This window comes from Falco peregrinus, chromosome 8, assembly GCF_023634155.1.
Source record: "Falco peregrinus isolate bFalPer1 chromosome 8, bFalPer1.pri, whole genome shotgun sequence".
NCBI classification, from domain to species: domain Eukaryota; kingdom Metazoa; phylum Chordata; class Aves; order Falconiformes; family Falconidae; genus Falco; species Falco peregrinus.
Genome location: NC_073728.1, coordinates 44,532,273 through 44,553,828, shown reverse-complemented (window position 1 = coordinate 44,553,828; position 21,556 = coordinate 44,532,273). Strand labels below are relative to the sequence as shown.

The following is a 21,556-nucleotide window of genomic DNA, read 5'->3' as shown; positions in this document are numbered from 1 at the left end:
GAGTTTTCACTTTTTTTTTTTTTTTTAATCTGTCAATAGCTACAGCATATTACATTACCTCAAGCCAAGATAGTAACACAGCTTGCAAACAGCAGTTTTTGCATTGCCAGACACTTAACTAGATGGTAGATTTATACCATTGTTCATGCTTGGTTCTTTAAAAAAAGAAAGCTGGAATATACCTCTAAGTGTGTATTAAATATAGCACAACCCAAAATAAAAAAATAGTGCTGTGGTCTGCTTTTAAAGAACACTGATTCTTTTTGAAGGCTCAATTGAAACAGATGGAATTTAAAAAATAATTAAATAAAAAAAAAAGAAAGCAAATGCCTCCTCTATACCACACAGGAATTAGTAACATTTGAGATTCAAACCATATGGGGAAAACAGTGCAAACATGACTGCAGTTCATGTAGATGAAACCTTTGTGAGTAATTTTTCCTCACTATATCCCTGGTTTAGTAGTTTTACCTTCTAATTTTGCTTTAATGTAATTTTTTAGCATGTATCAATGATGACCTGTAGCTTGTTTAAACACAGGAAACTCCAATGACTACAGCATGCCTACTAGCAGATGCACTTCAAATAATTTTTTTCCAGTCTAGGTTGTACCATATTTGAAAGTTACAAGCAGCAGAAAACAGAAACCATTTTTCCAATAATGGGAAGTCAAAATCCATTTCCAAAGTCTCCTGTATTTTTAAGAATTTCCCACAAATTCCTAATGAAGAACAATAAAAAAAAAAAAAAAACAAAACAAAAACAAAAACCCAAAACCCACACACACACACCGCCCCACAACATCAAATGAACACACACCTAGGGAAACACAAACAAACAACCGTTGGGTGTGAACACCTTGGTCAACCAATCCTAAACTAAATAATTTTCTTCTCTAAAAAAGGTTTTTTTATTGCTAAATCTTCTGTGATCAGAAAGGTGAACTTTACAGTAGTAAATGAAGTGACATGGAGATAGCGCTATACTCTGACAAGCAAACTTACGTTTACCCTTCACTAAGAACCTATACAAGGAAAAAAAAAATATATAAAATCAGGATACACATATTTTGAAAAGAAAATCCATCCACAGTTGCAAGAAAAATTAAAATAAAATAATGCTTTGTGCCTTGTCCAGGAAAAGAACTCTGAAGTGCTAAGTGAGGAACAAGACTCAACTATGAGCTTGTGGTTGTTCAATAGCAAAGCCTTGGCTTTTGCATATCACAAATCCTGCTACAACAAAGCATCAAAGAAAGCAATATAGCAAACATCACAGAAGTGGATGTAAAGATAACACAGTCAAAAGATTTCAAGCATAAGACTGGTACAGAGGTATTTCTGGATGCTAGAGTTAAATTAGCTAGCACTAAAATGATCACACTGTTGTTTCCTGATCAGTAAGAACAAACTTTAGAATCAGCATTTGTGGACTGGAAAGGCTCGATGGTGCTTTGGAAAATTGCTTCTCATAAAGCCTGATAATTTATTATTTTTTTCTAAACTGGCTGAAATATTCTGTTAATTCAGCAAATAGTTTTGGAGAAAACAAAACTAAAAATTCAAGACAGCTGTTGTAGCATTCCCGAGTTCAGCACTTCGGTTATTGCATCTCTGTATTAAACTTGTGTAAAATAGAGATCTCATCCCACAGAATTGGTTTCCTCTTATTTTACTTCAGTTTTTTAATGTAGGGGTCATGAATTAACCCTCCTGCTTTCACACTTTGAACATGCGGCTAGGTCAGAGGATGCTTGGACCTAGACTTCTCATTTGTATTAAGGCTGTTACAAGTAAAATTTAAATATTTTGTTGACATACACGTATGAGACCAGAAACTGATGCTGGGCACCTCCATCCAACAGCTGCGAACCCTGAGTGTTGGGTACCTCATGTCACACCCTGCCCCGCTGGCTAGATATCCATTGACATCACACCTGGAAGGGCATTCCCAAGCCAGACAAGGATATGACAGGGACTTTCCCAGTACTACTTTAGTCCAGTGATTTGGCCATTCTCCTCTGCCACAGGAAAGCCAAATTTAAGTGCTCAGGCTAAACCAGAGAATCAGCCCTATATTCTGAAAGAAGTGCCCTAGAACTCCATATTTCCCCAGGGACCTGGACCTTTGATTCCAATATTTCCTTTAGGAAATGGGGGGGGAAGACTCAAAATACATTACTTTAAATCCACTAAATATTGAAATATCGGGAAGTTCCTTGCTGTTTCAGAATATCAGAGTGACATTTTAAGTGCCTGGACAACTTCAGAAATAAGACAGTCGTGTTCCATGATTTTTTTGCAAAGTCATCTGGCACAGCAAGCTACAAAAGCAGGAGCAGTTCAAGCTCCCCAAAACATTTAATACTTGTTTCAGCATGTAACCAAAGAGAACTCTGTAGCACTGAAGCAAAAGATGAGTTGCATTTGCAGGAGACCCCAGATTTCCTCCTTCTGGAGGTAGGGACAAAACAAAGGTACCTTACTACAGCCTTCTCTCCCCACAACAGTCTGACCTCCAAACTGCTGCCCTGCAAGTGCAAGACCTCTTGAAGGCTCTGGCATTTGTATGACAGCACATTGCCTGTGGATGACAACAGATCAGACTGTCTCTCCTAGCAACAACAGCAGTCTGCATGAGTAGTCTGTGTCTGTTCTGACCCGCATCTTCTCAGTTTCGATTTCATCTCCTTTACATTTACCCAGGTAGCTCCTTCCTCTGTGTTAACTAGCAAACAGGCAGGGAAGAAGTCAGGGATAAAGAAAAGACAAATGGAACAGGTTTGTTTGAATGTCATGGTCTTAGTCCTAAAGAGTTAAATGTCTCCAAGCATCAACTAAAAGCTGTATGGTAATCTGCTATCACAATGCCCATGGAGTAGATGAGGGAACTATAACCAAGAGGTTTATTTCAAGTAGGGCTAAGTAAAACATCTATTTTTTAAATTCAACTATTATTCTTATTGTAAGACCCTTTTTTCTGCTGCTTATACATTTGACAAACACTGACTTATCAGATGCATCCACTCTACACCAGTTCTCTGTCCAAAGCTGATTTTTTAAAGAAATACAGCTGTTTCCTGGAACTTGGCAGATCTACACCTTGCCTGCAAGCCATGGAAATCTCTTCTCTGAAGAGATCTTGCATGGAGAAATTATGCAGAGCAGCAGGGCAGGAGAGCTATAACTGGACCAAGATATCCAAGAGATACAAATGAGCAGCCCAGGGCAGCTGGAATAAGATTGAGAACTAAGTGGGGGAAGGGCAGGAGGGAGATGTTTCAGAAATCAGAAGATGGCAAGTTGGAAAAGGAACCTGTGCCCAAGAGAACAAGCTCCCTTTCTTATCTGGAACAGAATCCAGGAGTCCAGACTCCCAGCAGTTTACCACAAAGCTCACTGACTAGCTGTGCTCCTCTCAACCTCCTGATCAGCCAGGAAGAGGATGACAACCAACTGCTGCCCCTTACTTCACTGCTCAAATCAAAGGCACCTGTACAGACTACTACTGCATTATCCCGGCATGCATCTTTTTGATTTTTGCTTTCTGTGACAGTTCTCTGAAAAGATCTTTATAGGCCCACACACACATAACACTGTTGAAGAGCATTGTTCAGGCTGCAACAAAAGAGAGTAGTTCAAAATCAAGAAAAAGCTGAAATGAAAACTAACTGGGTGATGGGAAACCTTATGGCTTATGCACTTGTCATGCCACATAGCCTTTGGTTCCTCACATACCATCTCCCAACAATCCTGTTCAACATACAGCATAAACAGTGGTCAAGTACCAAGCAGTAGACAGAAATTTTGTTTTCTTTGCAGTTCAATGCCTGATTGTACTGACTAGACACACCAGACATTGTGGAAAATAAAATCTTCCCTTTTTCAACAGCTAGACAGAGGAGCTTCAAGTTTACAAACTACATATTGGCCAGAGGCTGACAGCAACACGCTTGTCCCTGGGATTCATTTAAGTATTGCAGCACCTGTCAGCTTCCCAGCAGCTGGACTTCAGCACTGAACTCTGCACCACAAAGCCTTACCCAAGGAGATGGACAACAGAGAAGCCACTCCAATTTCAGAGACCAGACTATACTTAGTAACCGAACCATACAGACTAAACTTTGTATGTCCCTCAGTTCTTTGTGAGTTTTTTGAAATGTCACCGGGAAGCACAATGCAGTTACCATATTCTGCAGTGATCTATACTGGTAGAATTGAACGCCAATCTCATACACACAGAGAGAAAGTAAAAATGCAGGTACAACAGCTGTATGCAGTAGTGATTGATGTCTTCAGGGGTCCGAGGAAAGAGCTTACAGTGATTTATGATGTCTCATTTTCAAACAAAACCAAGAATCACAGTACAAGCAGGAATACTTTTAAGTCCCAGGAATGATCAAGAGTGTTTAATCCTCTCTCAGGTTTCACTTGTGTATGATTCCGAACTGCTCTTAACAAAAAAAAAAAAAAAAAAAAAAAAAAAAAGAGTCAAAATGATATTATTACAGCTGTCCCCATAAAATTCTAGAGTCACACAAAGTCATTTTATAGGGACAGCTGTAATAATTACTATAATTGCAGAAAACCTTGAACACAAATTTGTGCTATATTATTTGCTTGATTTTTACGTTCTTATTTTATTTTTCAAGTGTTCTCCCATCTGTTGTAGAAGTAAACTGATGATAAAGCAAAATCAAAGCAAAACTGACTATCTATTTTGGCATGGCATGAAAAGCTGCAGTGCTTTCTTCACTGTGCCTAGCACAAGTGCCGAACATTTTTATTCTGTAAATAAGGATCTCATCCAGGTTATAAGTTAAAAGAATGTAAAGGGAAAGGTCTGAAATATTCAGACAGAATTCTGAAGCTTAAACTTTCAGCATAGTTTTCAAAGCAATATGATGATATCAGTTCACAAATAGCTTAAGCAGAAGTCCAGCACAGTGGTAGTTGTCTCAGGCTACGTAACAGGCCTTTCAAAAGAGTATGAAGTAACAGAACTGAAATGTATTTGGCAAGATGCCACCATTCAGATGATATCTCAGCCTCACGGATACATACAGTACACTGTAATTCATCATCTCATACTATGTGACACTGACATTTCTTGTGTCAAACCAAAAATAGCTATAGCAAAAGTAAATTGAGCCCCACATGTAAAGGCCAGTAAGGCCTCCATACATTATACACGCTACAATGTTTAAAAATAAAAAAAAGGACCAAGCTGAGGAATGAAAAATGGACTTTCACATCTACCAGTGCAGGGAAAGCCTGTCAGGAAGGAAAGAGGCTCAAGACAGGGGTTCAGAGAACAAAAACTGCACAACTCCTTTCCAAGTAGTGCAGAAGCAAGTACCAAACTAGGCAGATTTCCTCCCAGGATGCAGCACATCACCACAGTTAATCAAGCCTTCAAATTCCACAAAGACCTGGAGTATCTTACCCCATGGATGTGTATGTACTAGCCCTCTGCACACACCCCAAACCACCAAAGCTAGAGAAAAACCAGAGAAACTATCAGAAGCTGTATTCTAAGTAGCAGCTTAAATGACATAAAGAAGAAAAATAGGAGGAGGAGGGGGAAAGAAAGTTGAGCGCAGGAATAGGAGCACAAAACTTACTTCAACTAATTTAGCTATCCCAGAAAGCTGTCAGAAGAGCACCAATAATAGGAGTTAACACTGATGCAGACCTCCACCATTTCTGGATAACTGAAACCCACTAGACCTCTAACATTTGCATGCTAGACTATGCAAAGGAAATTGAGACATCAAATATCACTTTGGTGGCTGAACTCCCACATCTGTGCAAGCCAATGAAGCCAACACATGAAAAAATCTGTAATTCTACTTCAAAGAACATGGCTTATATGTCCAGCAGAACCATAATGACCACCTCCTTTGGTGTCCAGTGGAACACAAGATGCTAGGCTGCCCTTGAATTTTAACTCCTCCTCACGGGCTGCTTTAGCCTGCTTTGCTAAAAGCCCAGATTGCAGCAGTAAATTCTCTGCTAAGGCTCAAGGAAGATCCTCATGTCCTTGGTGCATGTTCTCCATGCTAGGCAGTGACACAGATCATAACGGAGCATTACTGCCAACTGGTAAGGAAGCCTTCAGACCCATGGCCAGAACAGGCAGAGCTCACAAAAATATCATGCCGAGCTAAGGTTGGGGGGTGTGGGAAGAGGGAATGAGTAGCATTCAGAAGAGCACTCTTAATCTATATTTGCACAGCAGCTAGTACAACAAAGCCCATTAAGAGTTCAGCTTTTAAATACTATCATAATGCAAATATTTTTCTGATGGCACCTCTGACATCCCTGAGAAGCGAGAGCTGCCTGCCATACCTAAGCCATCCTGTTTGCTCATGGAAAGGTAAGGAAAAGACGACTCCCCAGAAGACTGTCACTCCCACAGCTGCTGCACACAGAGAAAGTGTAAATGGTTTAGGACACAAAGAAGGTAAGCAACTCCTACTCCTACGTGGAAGGCAGAAGCAGAAAGCAGGACAATGCATTTCAGGCAGTGTGGAAACATCATCTGCTACCCACATCTGATTCATGAGCAGGATTACTTTATGATAAAGACCAATACACTCACATTCTTGAGGGAATTCTCCATATAGGAGAATTATTCTATACTTTCAGATTTTAAAAAAGCTTTTAAAAAACCTGTTGACCACAGAATTATCTTCTACTCTTTGTCTGTCTGCTCTGTGACAAAACCAAACAGAAAAAAAACCTTATGAGTCATCTCATGACTACTCCAAACAAAAATATTTGCTACACCTACAGCCCGCCTGGATCAAATCAGTCACCTCTTGCAAGGGACCAAAATCTATCTCCTTGTAAGATACCTGTCACTAGCATCCCCATACAAACCCAGCATTTAATTCACCTACATGGAAAACTTTATTTACTGGGAGCCAAGAACGGGACTCTGTCACTCTGAACACCTCCATCAGCCTGAAAACCTGCAGCAAAGGGCAAACTGCAAACCACTGCTGGCTTCCCAGTCCTGCCACCTCCCTACAACTCAGTCTGGAGATTGCATGGTCTGATGGATCAGGGCACTTGTAGTCTGACCTAGCTCACTGCTCAGCCCTGCAATCATCCACTTTGACTTGAAGAAGGTGGGGTAAACACAGGGTGCAGAAGAGGTCGATACAATCACCCCTCCTTTTGGCAGCAGTCAGAGCAGATTCAGTGTTTCACAAAACCACATCCCAAGCTGAGCAGAGTCATCACTGTTGTCCAACACACAAGGGAAAAATCAAATCAGAAACACAGAAATCTAGTGTAATATTTATCAAGTAAGCATGTGTTTCAGATTTGAAACCACTTTGTACAGTCTTCCATCAGAGGCTGCTGAAGTCAAATGAAAGTGTGTTGCAGAAGGTAATCAAAACATGTTAGCTCTGGTTTAAGGTGTTTCTTTTGACAGCCATCCAACAGATGGAAGCAGGTCCTTAAGAGTGCACTGGGACTACCCATATGAGCTTTATACTCACTTCCAATGGTTTAAAAAATGCAGGCAATACCTGTTAAATCCATTCCCTGGCATGATATTGCAAAGGTCATTTCTGTAGAACTTTTGTGCAAGCAAAGCCCTGAGCACGTGAACTGTGCACAGGGATTTTTTAAGGAGTCTGATGCAAACTACATTGGAAATGACTGAAGCTGGACTGATTTTTAAGAGCCTTGTCACAAATGCTGTTTGTCATTAGAAAGCTGCTCTGCTAGTCTAGATTACAAACTTCCCAGAGGTACCAGACGAGACCATCATGGCCAGGAGCACAGCCAGCCAGCATGCAAAACAACACAACGCCAGTAGCATTTGTAACAGTCCTCCTTCACAGCAGCTGGTAGCTAACGCCAAAAGATAAAACCCAGTAAGTCTTGCTGCATTGCCAGGCAGATTGCTGGAATTCAAAATTAAAGCCAACGAAACAAATGAACATGCTGAGAGAAAGCTGGCACTTTCTTTGTAAAGGGAAGAACCTCCTGCCCAGGGCAACAGCCTAGAGGCCTCTTACACACAAAGGCTGGGGTGGGTGGGGGTCTCCCTGTGCACGGGGCCACAGTCACTGCCGCACTCTGCTACAGAAGCCAGGTATGCCTAAGCACGGGGTCAGCCGTGCTTGACACAGCAAGGAAGCCCCGGCCAGAGACCAGGCAGGTACTCACATCCTCCCCACGCCCTCGTACATGCGGGTCTCGTCCACCAGCATCATGACCTCCGTGTCAGTGAGGTGGGCGTGCTTCTTCGTCTTGCTCAGCTGCTCGATCTGGATGTCGGCCAGCTTCACCTTCTGCTGCGTGTCTATCACCTTGGCCTGCAGCTCGGTGAAGGCCTGGGGGGGGGAAAGCAGCGGCAGTGAGGGGTGACTGTAACAGGCCACGGCCCGCCGGCCCTGAGCTGCTGAGGCCGGACAGCGGGGCGAGAACTGTCTCTGGGCTGCAGGGAAGGGGGGACACTGGACAGCCACCGCCGAGGACACGAAGAGGACACGCCGCCCGCCACGGAGGGGATTGTACCTTCTTCAGCTCCAGGTCCACGGGTGCCGCCATCTTGCCGCCGCAGAGCGCCTGCGCGGTGTGCTGCTGCGCACGCGCCAGGGCGGGACGGGGGCGCCGTCCCCTCCGCGGCGCCGCGCCAGGGGGTCTCCCCACGCGAGGGGGGCGCCTGGCGGGGCCGCTGGGTCTCCTCGCGTGGCCGGGGCACCCGGTTGCGATGGGCGGGACGAGGCCTCCCCGTGGGCCGGTCCCGCGTCCCAGCGCAGCCACCTCAGCGGGAGGCGGCGCCGCGCGGGGGACGAGGCGAGGCCCGTCTGAGGGGGGTGCGCCCAGGCCGAAGCCGGGGGGAGCCCAGCGGGCTCGGCCGGGCCCGGGGGCGGCGCAGGCTCCTGCGCAGCCCTGAGGCGCCGCTGGCGACCTCCTGAGCTCGGTGGGGCCCAGCCGTGGGGGCGCCCGCCCGGCCCGGTCGCCCGCGCTGGCGGAGCGCTGCCAGGCGTTGGGGGCGCGGGGGACCGCCCTGCCGCCTCCCTACCCCCCAGCACCCACAGCAGGGCCCGCTGCTGGCCGCAGGAGAGGGCCCCGGAGTCGGAGCACCAGGACAGCCCAAAAGGCAGTAACGGGTGCTTCAAGCGGGGCCGGAGTGGTGATTGTTAATGTCTGGTGCCTCCCCTCCCAGACCTGCCAGGTGTGCTGGGGCTGGGGGGGCTGGGTGCCTCGGGCCCGGTGAAGCACCAAGGGGTGGCCAAAGTGGCGGTGTGCCCACCAGGCAGGGTACCGAGCTGGGCTCAGAGGGGCCGGGGGGCTTTTGACTGCCTGCTGCCCGCAGCACCCTGTGGCCTGCTTCTGCCTGTGGGTGGTTCACCATCAGTCCAGCACAGGAGCTTTCCTTGGAGCTGGTTCACATAGGGGTGAGATCATGATGAGGCCATCAGACACATTTTGGGCAAAAGTAGCAAAACCTGCAGTGGCCAGCATGCTGCTCTGCAGCCAGAGGCAGATGGGGGAACCTGCTGCAACACCCCTATTAGAAGGCAGAATGCAGGATCTGACCTTCAGGGACTCTTGGCTCTTGTTGCCACCTGCTCCCAGAGCACAGCTGTCCCTTTCAGTGCCCTCCCCAGCTCTTCCTAGCCACTGCTGCTGCTCACTCGCTGGCCCCCCAGCGTTGTTACTCACCCAGTGCAGAGCTGGAGCTGGGGGCAGGCTCCACTGCCTGCACCTGTTGCCCACAAGGGCACCTGCAAGCCAGCATGAGGCCTTCCACTGTGTCCCCAGCTCCACAGGTGCCTAGGGAGGTTTGTGTTGCCCTCTGTGCAGTGGCAACAAACCTGTGGGAGATGCCTTACTGTGGCAAAGCCCATCCCAGGCTCGAGGCTTAGTGGGCTGGGCGAGTAGCTGGGCAAAGCCAACAACCCCAGTCAGGAGGAAAATAAGAGAAGTGGAGCTGTGTGCTGGGCTGTTGCCACTGCTTCCAAAGGGAGGCAGTGGGGGTGGTTCAGCCACTTCTGGGGTGCCTCTTTGGCTGCTTCATCTCTGCCCTAGTGCACCGCTGCACCCCTGCCCCACCCAAACCCTGCTGCACGGTGATGGCCAAAGGTGCTAAAGCACAGCTGCCAAAGTGCTGGGGCAGGCAGGGAAGACCTGGTTACTAAATTGACTAATGCAATGACTAATGACTATTGCAATTTTTATTAAATATATATCTGGGATTTTGGAGGTCTCCTAGCTTTGACCCTCATTCTGGAGAAAAGAAGCCACCGCAGGGCGCTTCTCCAGGCACATGATCTTTGCCTGCAGCAGGACCAAGTGAGCCCAGGCAGGGGGGTGGGGGACACACTGGTGATAGCATTTAGTGGGCTGGGCACACATTTTGTCACCCATAGACAAGCCAGGCACAGGCGTCAAAGGGATCTGAAGCGAGATGCCAGAGGTAACAGTATGGAGTCAGTGTCAGAGGCAGCAAGTGGGCTTGATGCCATGACAATCAGGAAACACAGTGGCTGGTGAAATGTTTGTGCTCCTGGGTCTGTGCCTGGAGGGGGATGAAAGACCAGGCTGCTGAGCTGGAGCTGCTGGAGGCCACTGCTTGCCTTCACCAGGACCCCCACCAGTACTCAGCTTGGACAGCTGTCACAGACACCCACTCCTGTCTAAGGGGGACAGTGGGGTGGTGGAGACTGCTTTCCTGGCACCCCATTCTTGCAGGCATGGTTAGGCAAACAGCCCAGCTTCCCTGCACGATGCATGGGCATCTTTGGGCAGGGCAGAGTCCCAAGTGCCCCAGCCAGGCTCTGGGTCACCTGCTGTTTCATGGCCACAAGTACAGCCAGACCAGGGATCTGTCCTAGGGGCTTCATCCCTGTCTTAGCCATGAAGAGGACATCCAAAGGACTGTCAGCCTTTCCTAGCCCAGTGGGGCAGAGGGAGCCACCCCACAGATCCAGCTAGCTTCTCACTGCCTACATCTCCAAAATACATTTCCCATCTCTTGAACTGTTAAATTACCACCAGTGGGCAGCCCAGCATGCACTGCCAGCCTGCAGGAGGAGCAAAGTAGATGAGAACACATCTTTGCAGGGGCAGCTGGGCTCCATGCAGATGTCCAGCTTCCTGCAGAAAACCCTTCCAGTGGAGCTATTCCCAGTGCCCACCAGGGTGGCATGGAGCCTTGGGCATGTGGAGCTGCCCACTATGAAAGGCAGAAAGGTGGCAGGGCTGGACCAGGGAGCAGCTCCAGGAAGGGGAACAGCAGGAGCACATCAAGGCAGGGATTACAGCCAGGTGACCTGGAGCAGAAGGGCCTCCTACACAGCAGCTGGAGGCATTATTTGCTTAATAGACTTTGAAAAAGGCCAAAGTTTGGAGTCTCTGATTAAACTGGCACTCCCATAGCATTAAGGTTCAGGTTTGCACAAAACAGAGCCAGTAGTTTGTTTCCCTGCTTCTGGGACTCAGGCCACTGCAGCTGCTGGGGGCTTTTACTCTCCAGATAGTAACACACTAGGGTGCCCATTGTCACCCACCTGCTTCCCATCTGCTGTAGCCATGTACTTCAGGCTATCTATCTCAGGAAAGTAGGTATCTTTGAATATCCCAGGAAGCACTGGAAAGCCAAAGTATTGTTGCATTTCCCCCTTCCCACACCCCAGAATTGCTACTGCAAAACTTATCAACTGTGCGAGGGGGATGAACTTACATACTCATTTCCTAAGCAACCTCTTCCCCATGAGCATAAAGCTTATTTCATGCTTTACCTGAGCTAAATTAGGCCAAAAAAAAAAGTTCTGCAGACTACTCACTGCCCAGCTTCAATGCACGTTGTAGGAGCAGGAGTGGAAAGCACTAGCTTAGCATTCCCCTTTGAAAACTGAAGTTTGACATCTACTGAAGGAAAAGGGGCTGGAGGAAAGCAGGTTTCCTGCATGGGTAAAAGCCCACCCTTTCTGCTTCAAGGATCTCTTCTAAAACCAGCATCTCACCCTGATCTCAGCTCAGTCACATTTGGACTGATCAGCGGCCAGAGTGGCTTCACCCCCACCAGAGGCAGCTCTGCTTGATGAGCAGACACCCAAACATCACATCCCTCCCTGGGCATCAGCTGGCAAAGGTGGAAATCTCCAAAGAAACACAGATGGGGCTGGCCTGGCTGCAGGTTCCTGCAGTACAGATCCTGCCACCAGACCCTTGCACCACACTGGTCTGCTGCACCGCAAGGAAGGCACAAGCCCATCTAGCAACCTCTGCCATGTACTTGGGATCTCTGATACTCTTCGCAGTACCCCACTAGCAAGGGCATGCTGCTACCTACAGTCTTCAAATGTCTGACTCCTTTCCACCTCTGTCATTAAATTAACAACCAAAGTGTTTGTAACAAAGTGTTATTTATTAGAATATTACATTGCACTTAAAAAATAAGGGAGGTCTGACCCTGTCATCTTGACCTACACGAAGGAGGCAGGGCCAGACCTACAATAAATATAAATACTATGTACAGTTTATCTAAAATAAATATATAATTTAAAATGAAAAATATATTGTTAAATAGCTGTTACCCTCCCACCCCTCCTGTGCCTAAGAAAGCCCCGGGCCTGGTTTCCTCACCTTTCACAGTTTGTTCCTCAGCATCACTACAGCGGATGGAGATGCCCAAGAGCCCCTCTGCTGCAGACTGGCCTGTCCCTCCTGCCTCCATGCAGTCACCTGGCTGGCAAGTGTCTCTGTCAAGCCCCCTCCATCCCATAGTTAGCCACAAAGCTGCTTGCAGTGACACCACTGCCCAACCAGCCCCAAAGCAGGTGCTCTCCTGCTGCTTCAGTGAGCTCTTGCCAGGCTTCAGGCTCCCAGGGACGGCGCTGGTTCCATGGCTCTCATGTCTTCCAGGAGGTAGAAGTGTGTTAGTGCCGACCCCTACAAGACAGCAGCAGGAGAGCTCACAACACAGCCCGGGGCCACTGTCCAGGGAGTGGCTCCTGCATAGCAGGGCCAGCCCAGTGGAAGAGCCCTCAGCAGCCACTCCACCTTGTGGGGCTGGACCCAGAAGGATGGGAGCCAGGAAGCTGGGGGAGCAGCAGCTAAGCATCCCACCCCATGTCCACCACATTTCCCTTCCAGTGACCGCAGCGTTTCCCCCTGGACACATCCTCCCAAATAATCCCCAGGACAGAGGGGACAGTGATGAAAGCCTTGTGCTGAATACCCTTCCCCAAAATTCAGCTCCTATAAACAGCTAAAAATCTCACCCCCAATACTATTACCAACATTACAAAAATTCTTTGAAGGCATTACCTCATCCTCACAAAGAACAAAGATTGTAGGTTTTTGAAAAAAAGAGAAGTAGCTGTAATACGTATGGGCACATCTAACGTCAGGGTTTGGACCAGACCAGAGGAAGTCTGCAAGCTTTCCAGAACCCAGCCACGTGGCCACCCCTGGGGCAGAGCACACCCCATGGCCCAGCCAGAGTAACATCGCATGGGGCTGGCAGCAAGATCCCCCCATGCCCAGCTGCAAGGCATTACATTAGTGCAAGTAATAAGCAGAGTGGGAGTGAAAAGGAAGGGTTTTTTTTTTTATGCATATATAAATAGAGGCAATATCCAAGGAGGGGAAGTGACTCAGAGGGTCACAGAGGGAGCAGAACAAGTGGGGGGAAAAAAAACCAGAAGCAGCTTCCCCACTGCCAAACATCCCAAAAGCATGCAATGACAGGGCAAAGCAGGGACTTAAGATTAGAAAAGAGTTGGTGGTGGTGGCTTGGGGTGTCAGGGGACAAGGGCTTGAGCAGGAAGGGGAAGAGGGCTGGAGCCCTACAAAGAAGTCCAGGCTCTTGGGCCAAATCCAGCAAGCTGCTTCTCCAGACTCAGACTGCCTTCAGCTCCTGCCTGGCTCTGGCATGGGACCCACACAGCAGTCCCAGCCAGCATGAACAAGCAGAGCCCCCAGATGCCCACCTGCCTCACCACTGCCCCATGACCAGCCAAGGGCTCACCTTGCCAGCACCCGGCATCCTCAGTGACTCACAGCGATGCCCAGCTTGATTTTCTCTTCATTTTCTACATTGTAGACACCCCTCTTGTGACACCTGTGAGGCCAAGCAAAGAGATGCTCAGAGCATGGAGAGGTCCCTGCCACCTTCCCCTGCATGGATCCGATGGCTCAGCCCCAGCCCACTCACCTGAGCATCAGCAGGGCTGCGATGATGATGAGACACAGGGAGGACAGGATGACAGCAACAACAGCCAGTGCTGTAGTGTGGTCATATGCACTGGGGGGGTGCTCCACAGGCAGCAAAAGGCCATGGCATCTCTCTCCATGGTATCCTGGCTGGCATCTGGGCAAGAAGAAAAGTCTTAAAGGTCATTGAGTCCCTCACACCCCAATGAAAAGGTGCTGTCTCTTTTCTCAGCCTTAGCCAGCACCCTGCCTATTTCCATTGTTCCCCTTCCCCTGAGCTGGGAGGTCTGAAGTCACCATCACCTCTCTGGTATTGGTCAATTAAGTTTCTCCTTCCCCAAGCACAAAGTGAAGATTCCTAGAAAGGCTGAGCTCCCCCCAGAAGAAAATACCAAAGTCTGTGCTCTTCCCTGTTGTCCCCAGGTGGAGCCAGGCTGCCCAAACCACCTCTGGAAGTGGGAAGTCCCATGCAAGGTAGCAGAGAAGCAGCTGGACATAGCTCAGCACTTCCCTCAAAGCAGGATGTCCCTGCACACTCTGCCAGCCAGAGGTGTGCCATCTCCCTACAGACTCAGGGAGATTACTCACGTAGCAGAAACAACACTCCCCAGCAGAGCTACAAGGCTGCCCCCTCACCCTGTGAGTCAAAGTACACTGATGCAACCAGACAGATATACCAAGCCCACGGGTCACTAGCACTGATTTCCAAGATGGGGTCTCAGCCCAGCCCTCCTGCCTGCCCTGCAACCATGCCATGCACCAGCATACCCTTCCAGTGAGGCTGGGCATAACGCAGAGGTGCAGGACACAGCCTGGCAGCATCCTCATCCCACCCCATGCACCAGGGACCAGCCCAAGGAAGCCACCACCCAGGACGCTCTGCAACACAGGCAACCAGCCATGAAGAGCAGTGACAACCAAGTGACACCAGCCCACATGAGGTGTCATTATTGGAAGGGACTGGGGCTGCTGGTCCTAAAAACCATGATGGCTCTGAGGAGATACCACCCAGGGATGGGCCACCAGGCTGCAGAACCCCAGCCAGTCCCCACAGACCCCTCCTGCCTTTCCCATGTCCCAGGTCCTATTCCAGCCCCAGGGATCTGGGAAGGGCAGGAGAGACCTGGCTGTCCCAGTCCAAGGTAGGGGGTTGTGGTACCCCAGATCATGCTGGGTCACAGGTCCAAGCCGAACCAACAGAGATCTCCTCTTGCTGGCAGTCCCAAGCCCCCTATGCAAGGGCCCAACTTCATGAACTAAGCGGTTCAAGGAGCCATGTGGATCCTGATCCTTGTGGATTGCACGGCATGAGATCTTGTGGGCACTATAAGCCAGGGAGCTATTACTTTTCCCAGGCTCCAGGCACAGGGTTGGGTGGCTCAGAGGATTGACAGCAAAGAACAAAGCCTCTTATGTATCTGCCAGCTCAACTCTTGCCCACGTCAGCGGGGATCAAATGTGCACCCCTGGGTATTTCCCCTGGTAGCTGTGCTGGATCCAGGTGCCCTGGTAGCAGGCAAACACTTTCTTTTCCACTTGCCTCATCTAGTGCCTGCTCTCTACCTGCATCCCAGAGGGGTGGGGGAGGTGGCATTCACACCCCTGTCCTTCATCAGGGCCAAGGGACAGCCTGGGCTTTGGCAGACTGTCCCCAAAGCTGCTATCTCCAAACTGCCTTGCTGGTGCCACAGCAGAGATGCTCCTCCTGCCTGCACCAGTATGTCTCAACAGCTGCAGAAGGTCCGAGCTCTCGGCCAAGGCTGGCAGCAGTGAGGGACAGTGGGACACAGGGTTACAGAGTCAGGATGGGCTCTGGCAAACCAGACCCACAGAAGACCTTGGCTGTGAGACCCCAGCCCCTGCTCACCATCTTCCAACCCCCACCACTGCAGGTCTCTGCAACAGCTCTGCCAGAGCTCACTGCACCAGCAGGGGATGCTGGGTCTAAGTCCATGAGAGCTTTTAGTGGGGGATGGACCTTGCTCAAGAAGCACAAGGAAGAGGCCAAGTCAGAGCTGTCCCTGCATGGACATAGAACATGCACTAAAAATATCTCCTCTGCTCTTCCTCTGTCCAGCCCAGAGAATTGAAGGAACCATGACTAAGGCTCCCCTGGCACAGGCACACGCCAGCAACTCACATGCAGGAGGGAGCTCCCAGCTCTCTGATGTATTTGCATTCGCCGTGAATACAGAAATCCTTGTACTTCCGCAGGCACGGGTCTCTCTTCTTCCCCAGGCCTTTGCCTTTTCTTCTTTTATTCCCATTCCCTTTTTTCTTGGGAGTAACCAGGCCCTGAGGCTTTGACAGGAAAGCAACTGGAAGACAATTTGGGATGGAGAAAACAGCAGTCACATCACCTCTGTGTGTCAGCTGAAGAGAAAGCAGAGCAGCAAACCCCAGGCTCAGCCCTGGCACTCCTGCAGCCCTTTGTGCAGTGATCTGCCCCCGAGCAGAGGTTTTTGGTTTGTGGGTTGGTTTTTTTTTTTTCAGCTTCTTGCAAATATCATGGCCTTTCTGATTCATAAGAACAATTTTCAAGGAAAGAAAGGAATCGGGGGGGGGCACACACAGAAACAGTGCTTTATGCATCTCGAATGTTGCTATTATATGCACAAGTTTCCACTGAACACAGAAAAGTCTTAATTGCTCCTTTATCTGGCTTTTATTTCCCCGATGAGCGCAGTCTTTTGTAAGACCCCATTCATGGCTCTGATGGACACTCCTTCCTGTGGGTACAAGGATGCCTTGCACACCCAGAGCAGGATTAAGAGAGCAAGCCTGGCTTAATTTTTGGTTTTGCAGAGCCAAAGAGATGGCAAGAGCAGCATTCCCATGAGTTGCAAAGGTAAGTTTTAATTGCAGCGCAGAGCCTGGTGGCTTTTGGCACAAGGCCAGCTCTGCTCCCTGCTAGGTTGCCGAGAACCAGAGCAATGAACTCCTTGCCTGGACATGGACCAAAACCAGCAACATTACTGGAATAGTTTTTAAGATATGCAGATGCCCAAAAAGTCAGCCCACAGCTTGATCTCAGAAGGTGCCGAGATACTAGAGTGCTCACTGCTCTGAGAAGGACCTTTCAGCTCCCCCTGAACCACGGTGCTTGGTAACTCCACTGAGCCCAGGGAAAAATGAACTAAGCCCTGCAGTGCCTGGGGAGAAGAAGGTGGCTGAGCCTAACCTGGCAAGTTGTAGCCTGCCTAATTCCTTCTCAGCCACTTCCTGATGTAACCAGCACCTCTTGTGCTGGAGCACACCAGTTGCACACCTAGCAAAGTTATTTCTCAATTTCCATATCCTTCATGCTGCACCTGGAGACACTGATACTCCAGGAAACTCTGTGGCTTGGAGGAACTCCTGGATCCGGTTGAGGCCCAGGGCTCTGCCCCAGGCTGGCAGCAGAGGTTGTCCCCTCCCCTGTGAGTTATCTTCCAGCCACAGCCAGCAGACACACAGTGCTGCTGACCCTGCTGACCCCCCAAGCCACCTCCACTGTCACCACCCCTCCTCCCCAGGCCTCTGTCCCTTAGGGCAGCCAGAGAAGATCTGGAAGGTCTTGCTGGTAGGAAAACTGTCCAGACCAGGTGGGCAGGGGGATGCTGCTGCTTTCCCCCAGTCAGACACCCAGGGGGCTGTGGCACAGAGGAAGGTGCCTTCAACACAAAAGACAGATTTTTCTGACTGCAGCTCAGCTCAAGGCATCGAAAAAGTACTCAGAGGCTGCAGCGTCATTAATCAGATATCCCCCATCCCCTCAGCCTGTCCCACAGATGAGGGCCAGCCCATGCCTGCCAGACTACTTGCTCTAGGACAGGGTCCCCTCCTCAGGGGGATGCACAGAGGAGCAGGCTGCAGCATCTCTCTCCCAGCAGGAGGGGTAACAGTGTTTCCCGGGGGCTGCATCCCCTTGGATGCAAGGGCATCAGACCGGTTTTGCAGGCTTTTTTGTCACAGTCTGATGGCACAGCCAGAAAGCAAAGAATACAGAAAAAAAGGGAGGTTGAACTGTATGGGGCAGAACATGCTCCTCCTGGTTCCAGGATACTGATCTCAGCAGGTCATGTGCAGGGCACAGGTACAAGTCACCCTCCTCAGCCTGTGATGGGCTCCCTGTCCCACCCCCATGACAGTCCCCCGTACACTCTCTCCTCCTGAGGCCAGGGGAGAGGAGGCAAGCATGAATGCCCAGTGAGCCTAACAGAGCAACAGTGTCCCCAACGCCCCCGTAGCAGGGACTGCCGGCTGACTAGCCCTGCCTAGGTATGAGGAGCAGCCGTGTGTAGGCGAGGGGTGAGTCACAGTGATCCCCTTGCCGGCGGCCACCATCTGGAAGGCAGCACAGGCCCACTGGCCCGGGCTACACACCTGCAGGCTGGGACTGCCGTGCCCCCCCAGAAGGGCTCTGCCTTCCATCTGGCCAAGGAGTTGGAGGCCCGGGAACCCTTTGGACCCCCATGACAGAAATTTCAGGGACATAGTCCTTGGCACAAGGCAAGGAGCAACTAAAGCCGTTGCTCTGTGCTAGTGCTCCACGGGCTGGCCCCACTCAGGACGGCTGCCGTGGACACTCGGTACCCGGGGACTGGGGGCTCCCCGGCGGCCCCCTCCGACGCGGAGCCAGAGCTGCTGCCGGGGCACCCCGCGGGGCTGAGCCGATCCCAGCCCCGGTCCTTCTGCACCCCTCCCGGGTCCAGCCGCCCCCAGCCCGCCCCACCGGACAGTACCGGCCCCATGACCCCGGCCCCGTGACACCACGCTTCGAACCCCCCAGGACCCCCACCCCCGCCCAGCACCCCAACCGCCCCGGCGGCGCCTCCGCCCGCCCGTCCGTACCTCTCGGCAGGTCGCTGAGGTCGTCCCCCGACGCCGCTCCGACGCCCTCCTTCGCTGGGCTGCCGGCGAGCAGCGGGGCCGTGGCCGGGGCCCCGCCGCCGCCCTTGTGCAGCACCTCGTTGTGCAGCTCGGCACGGCCCAGCCCGCCCGCCGCCACCGAGCACACTGCGGTGAGGGGGCACGATCAGGCGGGGTGGGCTGAGCCTTCCCGGGACCCCCCACGCATGCCTGGGACCGGAGCCGCGTAGCCCACGACCAGAGCCACCCACGCGTGCCCGGGACTCGCGTCCCCACCCATGCCCGGACCCAGGGTCACACCGCCCGAGCTCAGGACCTCCCACACGGGACCGGGGTCGCGCTGCCTGGGACCACCACCGCCCGCCACGTGCCCGGAACCCCCCACGCGTGTCCGGTGCTGGGGGCGCGCTGGTCGTGCCCAGGACCCTCCTCTCCCGTGCCCGTACCTGCCGCCAGCAGCGCGTGGACCAGCACCGCCCGCCCGTCCATGACCCGCGGGCACACGCGTCCCAGCCGCAGCTACCCCGCTCCGCTCCGCTCCGCGCCCACAGCCGCTCTCCGCCAGCGCGGCCCCGCGGCCGGTAGAAGGCGGCGAGCGGCGGGGCGGGGCTGCCCGGCCGTCCCGCCCCCGGGAAGGGCTTCCCCGGCCGCTGTGGGGGGGTCCCGCCGGCCGGAGCCCGCCGGGGCAGCGAGGAGTCTGAGACCGGAAGGGGACGACCCCAGGGGGTCCCTGGCTCCGGCGCTGCCGGGGTTGGAGGCTCCCCGGCTACCGCCGCACTGGTACTACCCTCTGTCCCCAGCCTCTGTGACCCAGCACCGTGGGGCTGGGCTGCGCCGTGCCGTGGGGAGCCCGGCGGAGAGGATGATCTCTCTAGGGCTGCGCTAAAACTGTGCGGGGGGAGGAGGTGGCCTGGAGAAAGCAAGCTGGAGACTTCATTGTCTGGTCTCAGACAGAGAAAGAAGAAGGGGGATCACGGTGCACACCGTGGCACACTGGCACAGGGCATCTGCCGGCTGTTGGGACTAGTGCCCAAGGTGGCCTGGGAGGTTTGAGGAGGAGCAAGTGCACCCCACAAGAAGAGCATCAGGCAAGTGGCAGGACCTCACAGTTCAGGGTAAAAACCTCCTCCTGGCCTTGGTTGATGGGGTGGCACCCTGACAGGGAACAGTCTTCCAGCCACCTGCTAAACTGTACTGACAACGGGAGAGGTGTGGAGGTGGCAGCCTGAGATGGTGGCAGAGAACCTTTTTGTCGATGAGGCCACCTTTGTACCCTCTAAAGGTTAATGGAGAGCCTGACTGGTTCAGTCACAGCTCCACCTTGCAACACCCTCTTAGTTGGCTGCTGTCCTTGTCTCCTCTGTCCAGCCTGCGGCTGTTGTGTTTGGGGGCTGCCAGCACTTCTCCGTCCCCTTCACTAAGCTGGTGACCACTTGTTGTGTTTGGCCTTGTCTTCAACCCAGATGACTGCCCAGAAAACACTGCTGACACTGGCATCACACAAGCATGGAATCTTGTCCCAGCTCATGTTTGGGCTGCCCCTTGCTGGTTCCTGGAGGTCCTGAACCCCCAGCCTTGCTGCTGGTTTGGGTTCAGCAAGGCCTGATTAAATATTCCTGCCATTGTTGTTAGCATCTCCAAGGAATACTGCTGAAAAATTTGGCAACCCCCCCGACTCACGCCCTCATTCTTGCTCAGACTTGACTTTAGCATTTGTTTGCTGCCACCTCCTCCAGCCATCAGCAGCCTGAAAGACTTTGGTGGCAGAGCAAAGCATGTCAGTGGTGGCCCAGCCAAGGGGCTCCATCCCTGGGGAGTCCTGCGCAGTGGCTCCCTGGTAGGTCCCTGTGTGGGGAGGGGATTTTCCCCCCTGCCAGTTCCCCACCACATTCCCAAAGCTGGGCATGTGCGGGCAGCATTTGCTGGCTGACCTGGCGCCTTGGGAGTGTAAGGCACTGGCCCACGTCAGCTGCCAGGGAGGTTGCTGGCACAGAGGGCTGGCAGCTGGTGGGTTGGGGGGTTTGCAGGCTGCCATTCCTGCCTGCCTTCCTGCCTCTACCTCCCACTGCCTCCTGCTTGCCTGTCCCGGGACCTCCCCAGCTCTCCTCATCCACAGGTCCTGCTGCCAGACGTCTCCCCATAGTCCCCACCCCAGCCAAGAGCTGCTCCTGGGTATGAACCCTGCCCAGGGCCAGTGGGTTCCAGTGCAACCAGCCTGTGCTGGCCGGGTGTTTGTGTTGCCTGCCACTGTGTTTGCACTGCACACAACCTGGCTGTTTGTATCCACAGAGCCAAGGGAGCCAAGCCCAGTGACAGTGGCAGTGGGTATGCCACACAGGGTGCTGTTCTCCCCTGGCAGTAGTACCTTGCTGGCTGTGCCCAGCCAGGGTAGTGTGGCTGTACCCACATCTTTCCTCCCTGCACGTGCTGCAACATCTGCTCGTCTGCCACAGCCCACGAGGGGCCCTCCGCACACTGGGATGGCTGCAGCCCGGATGCACTCCCAGCCCTTG

General features: G+C 51.8%; 2 protein-coding genes across 2 annotated transcripts in view; both read right to left on the bottom strand.

Annotated features, from left to right (window-relative positions):
• The window catches only part of PFDN1 (prefoldin subunit 1), a 32,562-nt gene extending 23,829 nt beyond the window's left edge, over positions 1 to 8,733 (bottom strand). The window contains exons 1-2 of the mRNA XM_055811704.1: positions 8,541 to 8,733; positions 8,190 to 8,356 (exon numbers count right to left, since the gene is read on the bottom strand). Of these exons, the coding sequence (XP_055667679.1) occupies positions 8,190 to 8,356; positions 8,541 to 8,573 (200 nt within the window). The 5' untranslated portion in view covers positions 8,574 to 8,733. The remainder of the gene's footprint in view (positions 1 to 8,189; positions 8,357 to 8,540) is intronic.
• Positions 8,734 to 12,381: 3,648 nt separating this feature from the next.
• Positions 12,382 to 19,623, bottom strand: HBEGF (heparin binding EGF like growth factor). The gene is made up of 6 exons (XM_055813092.1): positions 19,490 to 19,623; positions 19,026 to 19,190; positions 16,333 to 16,510; positions 14,194 to 14,349; positions 14,008 to 14,100; positions 12,382 to 12,926 (listed from the first exon to the last, which is right to left on the bottom strand). The coding sequence occupies exons 1-5, from the start codon at positions 19,530 to 19,532 to the stop codon at positions 14,028 to 14,030; spliced, it is 615 nt and encodes a 204-aa protein (XP_055669067.1). The 5' UTR covers positions 19,533 to 19,623; the 3' UTR covers positions 12,382 to 12,926; positions 14,008 to 14,027.
• Positions 19,624 to 21,556: the final 1,933 nt, after the last annotated feature.

What these genes read in the sequence shown, in the direction of transcription:
- HBEGF (XM_055813092.1), bottom strand. Translation starts at nt 19,532, where the DNA reads ATGGACGGGCGGGCGGTGCTGGTCCACGCGCTGCTGGCGGCAG. An exon ending in CTGGGAGCTCCCTCCTGCAT is followed by an intron (nt 14,350 to 16,332) that starts GTGAGTTGCTGG and finishes CTTCTTGCCCAG; the next exon opens with ATGCCAGCCAGGATACCATG. An exon ending in GCAGCCCTGCTGATGCTCAG is followed by an intron (nt 14,101 to 14,193) that starts GTGAGTGGGCTG and finishes TTGGCCTCACAG; the next exon opens with GTGTCACAAGAGGGGTGTCT.